This window comes from Dysidea avara, chromosome 11, assembly GCF_963678975.1.
Source record: "Dysidea avara chromosome 11, odDysAvar1.4, whole genome shotgun sequence".
Lineage (NCBI taxonomy): Eukaryota > Metazoa > Porifera > Demospongiae > Dictyoceratida > Dysideidae > Dysidea > Dysidea avara.
The window spans coordinates 15,316,418-15,330,494 of NC_089282.1; the positions used below are offsets into that span (position 1 = coordinate 15,316,418).

General features: G+C 36.9%; 1 protein-coding gene across 1 annotated transcript; it reads right to left on the minus strand.

The window, feature by feature from the left end:
• Window positions 1-238: 238 nt before the first annotated feature.
• Window positions 239-10,721, minus strand: LOC136237711 (uncharacterized). The gene is made up of 3 exons (XM_066027925.1): window positions 10,467-10,721; window positions 8,651-8,742; window positions 239-406 (listed from the first exon to the last, which is right to left on the minus strand). Exons 1-3 carry the CDS (start codon window positions 10,699-10,701, stop codon window positions 239-241), a joined length of 495 nt encoding a protein of 164 aa, XP_065883997.1. The 5' UTR covers window positions 10,702-10,721.
• Window positions 10,722-14,077: the final 3,356 nt, after the last annotated feature.

A 14,077-nucleotide genomic window follows, 5' to 3' on the forward strand; every position in this document is an offset into this window, starting at 1 on the left:
CACAAATACATTGGTGAAAAATTTCTTGGTAAGGAATTTATATTCCCAGATTTGCCTGATATCTGATAATATTAAGGAATGAATAATAGAAAAATAATGAATAAAAATCAAATGATGAATAATAGAAAAATTCAGTATTCACAATAGTGACACGATTGCAACAATAAAATTAATAAAGCCAAGAAAATTAGTTATATAGCTATACGTAGCAATAAAACTCACAACAATTGAACAATAATTAGAATACACCAACTGCAACAACAAAGGCAATAATAATAGAAATTACAATAATGAAAATTATGAAGAGGATGATTCCTAGCATTATACGATGTACATTTATTGTCTTAGCTGCTAGAGATGCTTCTCGAGCTTCTGTACATCGACCAGCATTATATTCAGTGTCCACCTATACATATTACAAAGCCATCATTTGAATAAGGAATTTTACAAATAACACACACACACACACACACACACATATATATAGTTTGTATTACACATGCATACATGCATACATGCTAGGCTTGAGTCTGTTATGCTCCAAAATTTGTCTATTATGCTTTTTGGCATTTCCCCAATTTTCTTCCTATTATGCTCATTTTTATGCTTTTCAAAAATGCATTATGCTTTTATTTTGTGTGTTTTTTCTTTGTGCAGAGAAGTTCTTCATATGATACAGTGCAAATGGAGAGGTGTCACTTCAACTGCAACATACAAATAATAGCAATAGCTTGAAATTGGATGTGTTCCAGAGTTCATCATATTAGAGCAGGGGGTCTGGTGGCATATCTATAGTCCCTCAGAAGCTATAGACATTTTAATTGTCTAATATCTTTGTAGTTTTGTATGGCAAATAAAATATTATGCATTGTTTCTGATTAATCTTCTGAGTTGTAGCGATTGGTATTCAAAGGACAGCAACTGCTCAGTATAATATGTAACTTGCATTTGCATCACCATGCCATGAACATATTAGCCTACTGGGGATATAGTTCTGTTGCATGTGATGACTGTTCTATTAGAGTGTTTGACTGTTCTATTGGAGAATCTCAATCTTTTAAAATAATTTCCTAGCTTGATATTAACCTCAGTCTCACTCCAGACCTCATGCACTATTGTCAATGACTAGCTATCTACTAACCTATAGTATCATCAGATCTTCTATTGTATTGCTTTCCAATCGAACTTCCAATAATCATAATCACTATTATTTTATTCAAAATCAGATGATGAGACATGTTATATAATACCAAATTTAATGATTGAAGCTCAGCTATACTGCTTTTCCATGCCTTGGTACTAGTTAGCACATGACTGCATGTGTGACGTGTCCTATAAAACTCAAACTCACAATGAAAAATATTCATTTTGTCAAGGGGTGTAAACATGTACTTCTGCATTTTTTCTACTTGTTATCAGGATTCATTTCACCATCCAAAACAGGTCAGCCCTTGACTTTGTGACTGTTATGGCAGAAGTTATACTTAATGTGGCGGAAATTTTCCCATTATGCTCCTAATTATGCTCCATTATGCCAGCATTATGCTTTATGCTTTTCATCCCCTTTTATGCCAAAACTCATGCCGGCATAATTGACGCAAGCCTAATATATGTACATATTATAGGTTTATCTTCAAAGACCATTTCAGTGCTAAGATGCCCATTATAGGGCAACAGCATAACAGGACAAACAGTGACAACTTCATATAGTTTTCAGGCTTAGCTTGTCCAAATGTAGTTGTCTGCGGGATTGATAGTGGCGTCACCACTCCCTGGAATAGGAAGACATGTGTAGTGTATTACATACTGTACATAATGCAAAAACTGATCATAGCAAATAATAATAATATAATATGTGAGATGTAATTTCATACTATTTCTTTGGTGTGTAAGTTTATTGTACACCTAAATATGAAATGATACAGGTGACCATGATAATAATGTACTGTTTCTTTCTGTGTTGGTATAAAGAGTGGACCCAGGAACTGAGGAAGGATGCAGCTTAGTTTAGAATACAATCTTTGTCTTGTACTAGCTCACTCCATGTCCAGCATTGTATAACTAGACCACTATATCTCAGTGTAGTGACTCTTATCAAACAGAAACTTTATATGTCTGTTCAGATAAAGTTTTGACTGGTTAGCAAAAGCTATTCATTGTTTATACTTCCAAGGCTAACTCCAACAAGTCTTTGCCCCAACCATTCAACATGTGCATAATGTTTCAAGCATGGGGCCTGCATGTTGAACTGCCCATGCTGCCTGTGGTTTGACTTCCCTGGAATAGTTGGTATTTAAATAAAGTTTCTGTAATAAACAACTTGCTTGTCTAGCAACATATTAGATTAGCGTGCATCTTGAAGAAAAGTATATTCCCATTTTGGAGAGTATACGTACTTAAAATAAGTGCTGTGACAAAGAAAAGTGGTTTATCAAAGCAATGGTGATCTGCTGAGTTAGCTACACTGTAAAAATGTAATGATGTACAGAATATCAGTGAAGTGCCTAGAAAAGGTAGTTTCTCTGTGGGTTTCCACTTTCTTGATCCTCAGTCTCTGCATAGGTTCACTGCTCATAATTCAGGAAGAAGGGTGTAGTCGGAATTGTATGGAAAATATAAAGTATACTTGTTCCATTAATCTTTGACCAAAATGCATAGGCAGTGGGCTAGGGGGCCACTTAAACAATGCCTGTAAGAAAAGATCAAGATACTCTAATAGAGCAGTCAGCTACTCTAATAACACAAACATAATGAAATTGGCTTTCTGGGCTTCTAAACTATGAAAATTCCCCAGAACACCAAGAATAACATACTTCTGTTGTATGCTTTCAAATTGCATGGTAATGGATAGATTTCATTGTTAAAGTTTGCCCCTCACTCTTTGGCCGGCTCACCGCCCCTGCCAAAATGTACTGTAAAGTAGCAAGATTACACTGTCTAGGAATTAAGTGATGCCACAAACAACATTTGAATTAGGCTTGTGAAAATTGTGCTCAAATTTTTCATTGATATGGTATTCCAAATTTCTCCAAAAATATATCATTATGCTTTTATTATTCCCCAAAAAATAATTTCCAATTTTTATAACTTTTTCTTAAGTGTTATGATTTAATCACTGCATCAAATGCTGCTCAATTCTTTTTCTCCTTCATTATTCTCAAAATAATTTGGGCATAAGCTAATTTGAATATCTATATCATATTTTAAAAATTGTTAATTTAAAAATGAAGTAGGGATCTAGTGCAATAAAAAGTAGTGAAACAAGAGATGAATGATGGTGTTACAGCATAGCTCAGTGGGAAATCCCTACTTTGACATTGAACAAAATAGTCATAGCTAATGTGCCAAAGTAGGGACTTCCCACTGAGCTATGCTGTAACACCATCATTCATCTCTTGTTTCACTACTTTCTATTGCACTGGATCCCTACTTCATTTTTAATTTAACAATTTTTAAAATACTAGTTTGTTTAGTTTTTTTTGTTATGGCACAGCTAGCTACAGTGTAACTTATATATTAGTCCACTTGTATTTTCCACATCTGTAGGTATGGGAAAGGCAGATACCATCACTTATAAACATCTTGCCCATTTGCTCAGTGAGAAGTGGAGTTCCTCATATTCTGTCGTTATGCTGTAGTTTGGGGTTCTGCTTGCTGCACTCTTCAATAATGAGTATCAGGGGATTGCCCGTTCTAGATGCAAGCGTCTCTGTATGCCTCCAGCTGTCGACCTTGCTGTTGCTGAGGGGTACCTGACTCATTTAGAACTATATTATACTAATTTTATATTGTGCTTGCTTCTTTTTCTTATAAAAATAACTATGTCTTCCAGAACAATATAACTTGTAACTGTTCCATCATACATGACTGTGTGTATTAGAGTGACTGTTGTATTAGAGTATATCTGAGTCAGCCAAGGGATGTGCAGCTAGCTAGACCAATAAAGAGTGAGGTGATCTTGTTTATTGTTAAGTAAACAGCTAGATTGTTAAGAGGTCGGCTACTCTTTCGCTATTATCTTTATTTGGGGGCGTGGTCACAAACCTATTGCAAACTGGATCCCAATTGTGAAGTTGCAGATGTCTAGCAAGTGTAACTCTTATAGTAACGCTGGGACTGAAGCGCTTCTGAAATCCAGTTCTGAAATAATTCTGTAGTGTCTAAATATGCTGCTGATAGAAAGCGTTAATGCGGAAAATTAATGCCTCGATATGGTTTTGTAGGATGAAGAAGAAGAAAAGCAGCCTGATTGAAGATAAAAGAAAAGACAAGGCGCAGAGGGCCTACATTCATTGGAACCCCAAAAGGCACATCCCACTGGTGAGTTTGTTATTGTGGCATAAAATGGTGGCCATGCGCTGCTTCGTTTGGCCTCTAGCCTTGCAACTGTGGTCAGTAAGGCAGTGAGGCAGTCAGTGAGACTAAAGTTCAAATATTGGCAATGTTTTAAAATTCTATATCTGGCCACCTGTAAGTGTTGTTATAGTTAATGCTGTAGTATATATATTATATGGACTAGTACTATTCTGTAAACGTGATTTGTATTGTGTAAAATGTCTCTAGGGTGATTTTTGAAGGCAAATTTTGGGTGGCACGCAAAAGTTTCGCCGCAATCCCTACTTAAACAGTACGACTGTACTATTTGATATTGCTTTAATTTATGTTTGTTCTATGGCTATGTTACTTTTGGATAAAGAGTTGCACCGATAATTATCAATATTCCGGAAACTTATATATTGGCTACAGAATCACCAATTCTGATACCAGTACTGATACCAATATGTTTTAGTGGTGGGTTGTATGTCTGAATATAGAAGGTTTTTGGTATGTGACATTAGAAATAATTGTAGAAAAAGCATAACAAAAACGTTATAAAGGTGGTTGCCAAATTGTTTTTGTTAAGGAAAAACAAGACTTGTGAAAGAGGTATGATGATAAGGTCTAACCAAGCAAAGAAAAAAATTATTTACCTTGGGGATTTAACCTGGCCATTTTGAAAAGCTTAGTAATTCAAGCCTCATGTAGTGCTACAAAGTCAGTCCAATAGCGGATTCAGCATGGGGCATCCCCGATCCTCTGTTCTTTCCTTTTTACTTTTTAATAGGAAGAGCTAGCTATATCTTGTAAGATGCCAGTAAAGGCAATACAGTAAAGTAAATTAAAGTACCGACACCTTTAATACTAATAAGGCAAACAAATTTAGTTTCAGGCAGATTCCCCTGAAACCAAATTAAATTTGCTGCTATATGTATGTACTAACAATAACAGACTGTAGTTAGATTATACTAGTTGCCTCAGAGTTTGTATTTTTAATGGTGTGGATCCAAACTTGTTTGTGTCCCTCCCCTTTCCAGTCCTGGATCTGCCTCTGCAGCCATGCACAAAGATGTGCAATTATTGTATAAAATGTCTGCTGGAAAGTCTGGCAACTTTTCACCAATTTTTGATACCACTGCATAGCTGATGTGACAGCAAACCACTACAATTCAAACTAAAATACACCAGTTAAAGCATCCTGGACCTTCACCTTTAGCTATATTAGTGTATATGAAAAATAAAATACTTGGGGTGTGTTTGATGAGTACAGCACTCTACTTTGCCTCATTCTTTATTAATTCAACATGCTTCCTAATATATATTATACTAGTTAAAGCACTGCTGCACATACAATATGGGTCATTCCGTGTCAAATCAACAAGGAATTTAGGGTCACCTCTCGGATTTTGACGAAACTTGGTGTGTTTGTAGTACCTATGGTGCTTACCACTCATGCAAACTTTTAGCTCCATACATTCCATAGTTTCTGATTTATGACCACAAATATTTTGAATATCTCATGAAAAATTGGTCCATCTCTAGTTACAAAGTCAATTGCAACCTTGCACTGTGTAAATATTTGTAAGCACAATTTTCAGAGATGGAAGACTGTTGATTGACCTTTCCAGTAATCCCTAAATTATGGGATATCTACTTAACTATGGTTCAAAAGTACTTCACTGAAAACTTTAATCCCTTATATTTTGAAAAATGCTGCTTGAAATTTTTCGAATTCTTTTGTGAATAATGATTGGGTCATAGTCTATGTTTGATAAAATTTTTGTGGTGGGACCACAATGGGCTCAAGAGATATAATGAATTATGTTGTGGTATGCGGTGGAATTTATTGCTGTATTGGAGTGTACACCTCCAATGACCACCCGCAACAAGGCCATGTCAAGTTTGTCTTACAGAGTGAAGGTGTCTAGGTACATTGCAACTTATATTAGTGACCACCTGTATTGAAAGGCCATCTATGTGCTGCAGTTAAGTTATACTTCTTTAATGTATAGCACCAAAGCATCAACCCTTTCTAGTAAATCCAAAAATGGTCCTAATTATACAGGTTGACTATAAATTACAGATCTGACCACCATGTGTCCATGAACATCATGTAAATGTACCATCTCTTCACAAATACCTTCTTTATTAAGTTGAATACCACTGTAGTGGACTTAGCCATATTTAAGTTGCGTACGTGGCTACATAGATACATAGTACAGAACTCCTCAGAAGGGATACCTGGGTACCTTGGTAACCAGGACACCTGTTTATACACTGTACTCCCACTCTAGCGGTGCACATACATTTAGACCAAGATACTTCTGTGGCTTCTGTAATATGAGCACTTTATTATGGTCCTAGCAATGGAGGGGTTTTACTATATGCATGTATTACTTGTGCCTCAATGTGTGAAATTAATTGCTACATTACTTTACATTCATGACCACTTTGAAGATCAAGTCATAAACTCATACACATACTCATATAGGACATGCTGACCACATACTTAACATTTGCCTGTACTGATCTTCAAAGCGTCAACCCAAAATACTTTGAAAAACCATTTTAGTAATTACAGTGCTATAAATCACACATTGAGGTGCAAGCAAGTATTACTAATATAAAAACTCTTGGTACAAGTAATGCATCTACCGTATATAGTGTAACTATTCTATTCCCTGGACCATTGATGAAGTGTTCATTTTTGAGAAACCACAGACTTGTCTTGGGTCCAAAATGTATGTACAATTATAAAGTAAGATCATGAGGCTATTAAGGTACCCAGGTATCCTTTTTGAGGAGTACCTATGCAGCCATGTACGTAACTTGAATAGTGTAGAGTGGGGATATGTATATGAGTGCACTACGGTGAGATTTTACTTAATAAATAAGGTATAACTGAAGAGATGGTACAACATTAATGTGTTTATGGACGCATGATAATCTCAATTATAGTCAACCTGTCTAATAAGGACCATTTTTGGATTTGCTAGAAAGGGTTGATGTTTTCGTGCTATACATTAATATCCAATTAAAGTATAACTTAACTGCAGCACATAGATGGTCTTTCAATACAGGTGGTCATTAACACAGGTTGCAATGCACCTAGACACCTTCATTCTGTAAGACAAACTTGGCATGGCCTTGTTGCGAGTGGTCATTGGAGGTGTACACTCCAATACAGCAATAATAGACTGAAAATTCCACCGCATACCACAACATAATTCATTATATCTCTTGAGCCCATTGTGGTCCCACCACAAAAATTTTATCAAACATAGACTATGACCCAATCATTATTCACGAAAGAATTCGAAAAATTTCATGCAGCATTTTTCAAAATATAAAGGATTAAAGTTTTCAATGAAGCACTTTTGAACCATAATTAAGTAGATATCCCATAATTTAGGGATCACTAGAAAGGTCTATCAACAGTCTTCCATCACTGAAAATTGTGTTTAAAAATATTTACACAGTACAAAGTTGCAGTTGATTTTGTAACTAGAGATGGACCAAATTTTCATGAAATATTCAAAATATTTGTGGTCATAAATCAGAAACTATGGAATGTATGGAGCTAAAACTTTGCGTGAGTGATAAGCACCACAGGTACTACAAACACACCAAGTTTCGTCAAAATCCAAGAGGTGACCCTAAATTCCTTGTTGATTTGACACGGAATGACCCATATGGAATAAAAGCGCAAGGGTGTGGGCGAGAGACTAATATAGCACAAACTAGTGCTATATTAGACTTGAGACCATGCCTGAGTGCTTTTATTTTCATTATATAGCGTAGCAGTGCTTTACTGCTTTCTGGTCGTCTTTGTTTGGAGCATTCATTTTGTAGATTGAACCACATTGGTTTTCACCCATCAGACAATTGGTAAGTATCTTTATAGTACAAGTTTGGTTTGAAAACAGATAGTAACTTTTGGTTACTTCTGATGATTATAAATGTTACACGCATGCATGAACATGCAACCATGCTGTATTTTCTGTACACAGTGCTGTATTTTCCATTCAGTGCTTTATGGAAATAATAGCACTCTTATTCGTTTGATTTTCACCCACACAGGTGCTTTAATTCCTACTATAGACTTTTCCATGTAGTACAGTAGCTCCTGAAATCACCTCTCATCTATTATGCATGCATGCAATGGTGACTATTCAATTAGAGTTCATTAGTTGGTGTCAACAATAGAATGCTGTATCAGTTTAATTATTTGGAACACAGTATAAGAAGCATGGCTTAAATAGTAGTTTAAATAGCAGACAATCTGTATTATAGTACTATTCAAATTAGTACAATTTGCATAACAAACACTCACCATATTAGTAGCATCCCGTTGAGGTGGAGGAGGATACGGTTGCTGCTGATAAGTTTGTTGATGATAATAAGCTTGTTGAGGATATGGCTGATCTGCACATATTCAAATAGCATTGATCAAGTGCAACAAAAGGTGTTAAACTGAGGGAGGTGACTATCTGTGCTTTAATAGTTATAGAGGTATTTATACAAAAAAATTGCATGTCAGGTGATAATATCCCTTACATGCAACTTCTTGTTGCATTAGGAATAATCTCTACTGGATTCTTACACTTGTTCTCTTATTGTACTGAGCTCAGATTTAACAGCAGTTAAACAGTTTACAAAGGTGCTTTTCACTATCGGTTAATGTAGCTAGCTATACCCCATGTAAAAGAAAACTACCTGCATAAAAAGCTTCCTTCAATGCTTAACCATTTTAGCCTTACTATTTTCACTTGCTCTGACTACCTTGGTGTTATGTGATGAAGCATAGTTGTATCATTTTATCATTGTTGAAGTGACGAGTCACTACAGGTGATGATTCAAATTCTTTGCAATGTAAAGTCTTCAATGTCAGGGCTGCCTGACTACTTACTATACGCAGTGTAGCAGAAATACGAGAACAACTTTGTTGGTATTTTTATGATACATAATAATATGCTTTATGCTATGTGACTGGATTATGAAAAGGTACCTTTCCATATATTTTACATACCAACAAACAAAATGATGTAACATTTGACTCCTTATACTGATTAACTTGCCCTTAGTCTGAAAATGCAGCCAGACGCTGCAGCTATATTCATTGAAAAGTTCTGGTAATTATATGTCATGATCAAAAAGTTATGAAGCTTCAAAGTTCAAAATATTGGTCAAGTTTTGTGTGTGAAAAAGGTACTTTTATGCTAGCACAGTGTTTGTTATTACAGCAAGAGGATGTGGGTGACAGCAACATTACTATGACATGCATGAATATAATTGCTATCATGAATATATTTGCCCTATATCACACCTACATTTATAGCATATAGTTACAATGCCTTGTGACCAAGTAACCTTTTAAATATGATTCATAAAAGGTGATCAAAGGTTCACATGATGTACTGTAAGGGTCACTATTGTTGCATTCTAAAAAAGCCATGTTATGGTTTCTTCTATTGCTTGTCCCGATCCTTCTATGGGAATAAAACAAAACCAACTTGTACAAGTGTGTCAACCGCATATGTCAGAACCAAAATGAAAGTTAATACTGCTGCTTTAAGGCAGTGGGATAAACTGCAGCCAGAAAGCCATTGAGCTACATATAACTGATGGTACAGAGTAGTCACATACAACTATACTCCAAAGAAAATAGCTAGCTACCAGTTTTGCACTGAAGTGATCCCCAGATTTATTAGTTGTATGCTGGGGTGGCCGGCAGTACCCAGACATGATTAACCTAGCTAGCCAGAGACGATCAAAACTTTTATTAATCCATTGTACGACATCCATGCACACACACGAGTCAGTTTTATGCACCTATCAATGTCAAGCCCCACCCCCCCCACCCAGGGGTCCCTATACATCTACTGGGGGTTGACATCTACACTTTTCCCACCTCTGGGGCTTTTGACAGTGGCAGTTTGCTGAACCAAAAATTATTTTAATCCTGGCAAATCCCTATAGAAACCCTTTATTGAGGTGGGGACATAGTGGGCAAGCTTCTTAGCCCCAGTACTGGGGAATTTGACACTAAACCTTGTCAAATCTCCTGTATTCCCACCCACCGTGGGGCATGACATTGATAGGTGCATAATAGTTAGCTACGTAGCTACATGCATGGCTATAGCACTCACTAAATCCGGAGTTGTAAGGAGGTGGTCTCTCTGGTGCGGATGGATAAGGAGCTAGTGGATTATTCTGCTGTAGAGGATGTGGTTGTCCTGGTTGAAGATGTGTCTGTGATAATAGTGACCCCTCCGGATTGTAGGGAGGAGGCGGACGATCGTTCGACGCTGTTAATGCTGAGTAAGGTTCTGCTGTGTGATTCACATCACCTAGAAGGTATTTCGCTTTTGAATTCTCCTCCATGTTAATGATACAAGGCTGTACACTTATAGCTGTTTTCAAGTCATCGACAAAATTTACGAAAATTCACGGTAAACTGTCATACTAATTTGCTGGAATTAGAGCATTCCAATTTTATTCTTTTGTTAAACAATTACATCATCTGGTAAAGAGTTTCATAGCTTTAGCCTTACTGCTTTAGCACTAGCTACGTACTTGGGGAAAAGAATTTGCATCAGCATTAACTTTTGCATACCTAAGAATGTAACGATGCATGATGATTAAAAAAAAAGAAAAGAAAAACGATTCATGAGGTACAGATCGATTGTATGCATATGTGAGGGTGCGATAAAATTTGAATTACTGACTTGCTCCGAACTGTATTATACCACTCTCTGTTCTGAGGCCTTTTTAAAAAATCAATTTGACCATAATTTTCACACTTGTCTTCATATCAGTGCAGTGTAGTCTTTCCACAGGGCCGGCTCTGGCCAAATTGGGTTGGGTGGGCCATCCATGGTTGGTGGTAGGTAGTGTGTGAAGTACACTCAACATGCATAGCATAGGGGGTCTGGGGACATGCTCCCCCAGGAAAAGTTTTATCACCTAGGAAATGCCATCTAGAAGCATATTTCAGTTGGGCATTATTATCTACACTGAATTTGTTCATCAACAGCTGCATGTATAAGCATCCAATCTAAGCTTATTAGTGGTGTGGCCTAAATTGTACCACATAGACAATAAGACACGCACAAATATTTTGATGCATGCTCCTGCCAAGGAAAAGTTTTATCACCTAGGAAATGCCATCTAGAAGCATATTTCAGTTGGGCATTATTATCTACACTGAATTTGTTCATCAACAGCTGCATGTATAAGCATCCAATCTAAGCTTATTAGTGGTGTGGCCTAAATTGCACCACATAGACAATAAGACACGCACAAATATTTTGATGCATGCTCCTGCCAAGACTTTTCCGAAATACTCCGTGTTTGAGAGACTGGTATACTTGTAGCACGGTCTAAGCCCTCTAACCTATTTCATGCAGTACAGTCTAGTCATTAACTGAAAGCAGCAGGTGTGATTGTATGGCTTCTTGTACTGTTAGTTGGGGAAATGTTTGGTGGGCCATGGCCTACTCGGCCGGAGTTGGCCCCCTTCCAGAGCCAGCCTTGTTTCAATCACTCTTGGTGCCAAGCCACTCCACTTTTTGCCTAGGCTGGTTAGGTTTGCAGGAATCTGTCCTTTCTGCTTCGGCTGCCTTGTGTAACAGTAACCGTGATTTGCCTTCAATCCTTCTTTCTATTGATGTAGACTAGCTTAGTTTTCCTGATGAAAGGGCTGCTGCCGCTGTTTTCTCTAACTTTCCCAGTGATTGTTCCATCTCATCAGCATCTCAGCAAGATTTGCAAGCGCTTTTAGATCAACATTAAATTGTGTTTGTTTGGTGATTTGTATGCGTCTTTCAGTATTCGGGATCAGGCTCATTTGGTTGCCTTGGCACATTTTTCTGGTACCAGTAGTGGTTGGCTTAAGGTTATTCCTCGAGCTTGTCTTGGATTAGTCATTCCTGGACCTGAATTTGTTGTGGTCTTATGTCTGTGGCTAGGAGTTGCCTTATTTCCTCATTCTGTGTACTTTCCTCTCACCTATAGATTGCTTTGGTGATCATTCATTACCAACTTTGGGTGTACAGCAAGGGACACGGCTAAAGGCTTACAAAACACCCTAATATAGCGCACGATTGGCATAATCATTATCTGTCTAATTTTTGCTGGTATTATTGTCCTGTCATGGTGCTTCAGTATTGATGGAATATCAAGACACACGGTAGTGTGTCGTGCGGCCCAAGAAACCGGCGCGCCACACCGTGAGTATATTGACAGGAAGAAGAAAACGTCATTTTGTGTACAAAAGTGACCATAAAGGCCACCAATGGTCAAATCCTTATATCTAAAACTACATGTCATGAAGAGTAATATTTATGTGGAAAGTTTTATGAACAGGTGCACGACACAATACTGGATTTTACAAAATCAGTAATAGCAGGGGCGGATCCAGACTTTCCAAAAGGGGGGTTCCACTCAGGGCCTGGAGACAAAATTACTGCAAGGAGCCCACTGGGAAATGACTGTGATATTGAGTGGAGTTTCAACTATATTGAATGATGCAATAGTGGATACTCCAACAGTGTGCAAAGCGCAATCAACATGCTGTTTATTGTTTTTATCTGCTTTGCTAGTTAGGCACTGGAGGGTGAACACTGGATGCGAGGCCTGTATGCTCCTATTAGGGTGTCTGGGGGCATGCCCCCAGGGAATTTTTGGACACAATACCCAGGAAATGCGATCTTTAGTCAAATTATTCAGTTGCACAATTTGAAACTACATACAGGCTGCTTTTACGTTTTGCTTGAGATATACATGTAAAATGTAGCTAGCTTGCTTAATATAATTATATAGTAATTGTGTGAAATAGAGGGTTTATCCAAATCACCTAAATTTGAACTGATTAAGTTGTCCTGCACAACTTTAAAAAATTCATTATGGTAAAGGTGGCTATAATGCTTTACCATAGTATATACATCTTTCAAATATATAATAAATATAATAATAGATAACAAATTCATGGGTATAGATAATTTAATGTACATTTATTACAAGTCAAAAGTTTACATTGAACTGTCATTTGTGATAGATAGGACATCATTATCATCTTGCATCATAAATGCTAATTTCATTTTTCTAGGATGAAGCTGTTTGAATTTTTGGACCATTTGACTAATTTTGAATGAAGAATGCTGCAAATGTTCATACCATGACCTATTGATCTTTAGCATGGCTATAATGAGCTGAGTATAGTGGCTGTCATGGTGGATTGAATAGGAGTTTTTAGAAGTTTTAATTGACTAAAGCTGCATTCACTCTCACAGGAAGTTATGGGAATAGTCAAAGTTATTTGTAAAAGCAGATAGATGTTAGGATATGATATCCTGTCACATAACCTGAATGCATCAATCATTTTGTATGGGACTTTTGAAGTGCACTCCTTCCATTTTCTAACCCACATCCTATATTCAGTGGTAAACATAGCAGAAAAAAGGCAAATCGTGCTGGTAGAAATCAACACCAGACAGCTGATTCTCTGGTACATCAAAGTCTGATAAATCTGATACTGTTTTGCAAATATGACTAGGCAGTAAATTGAGTAACCCAACACTATTATTTTCATTAGAAGTAAATCTAGTCTCCATCTAACTGACCACATGAGAAACAAATTCATTGTACAATGATATTTGGTTATAATCTTCCACAGTAGAAGTCTGGACATTGTTCCTGTGAATTTGTTTTCCAACAACTCTTGGCTTTGTAAATGAAAAGCCATCTCCATGAAGGATGT

Excerpts from the sequence above, each read along its gene's own strand:
- LOC136237711 (XM_066027925.1), bottom strand. The coding sequence starts at position 10,701 with ATGGAGGAGAATTCAAAAGCGAAATACCTTCTAGGTGATGTGAATCAC. Across the intron at positions 8,743-10,466 it reads TCCTTACAACTCCGGATTTA|ATCAGCCATATCCTCAACAA; the intron begins GTGAGTGCTATA and ends GAATATGTGCAG. Across the intron at positions 407-8,650 it reads AACGGGATGCTACTAATATG|GTGGACACTGAATATAATGC; the intron begins GTGAGTGTTTGT and ends TAATATGTATAG.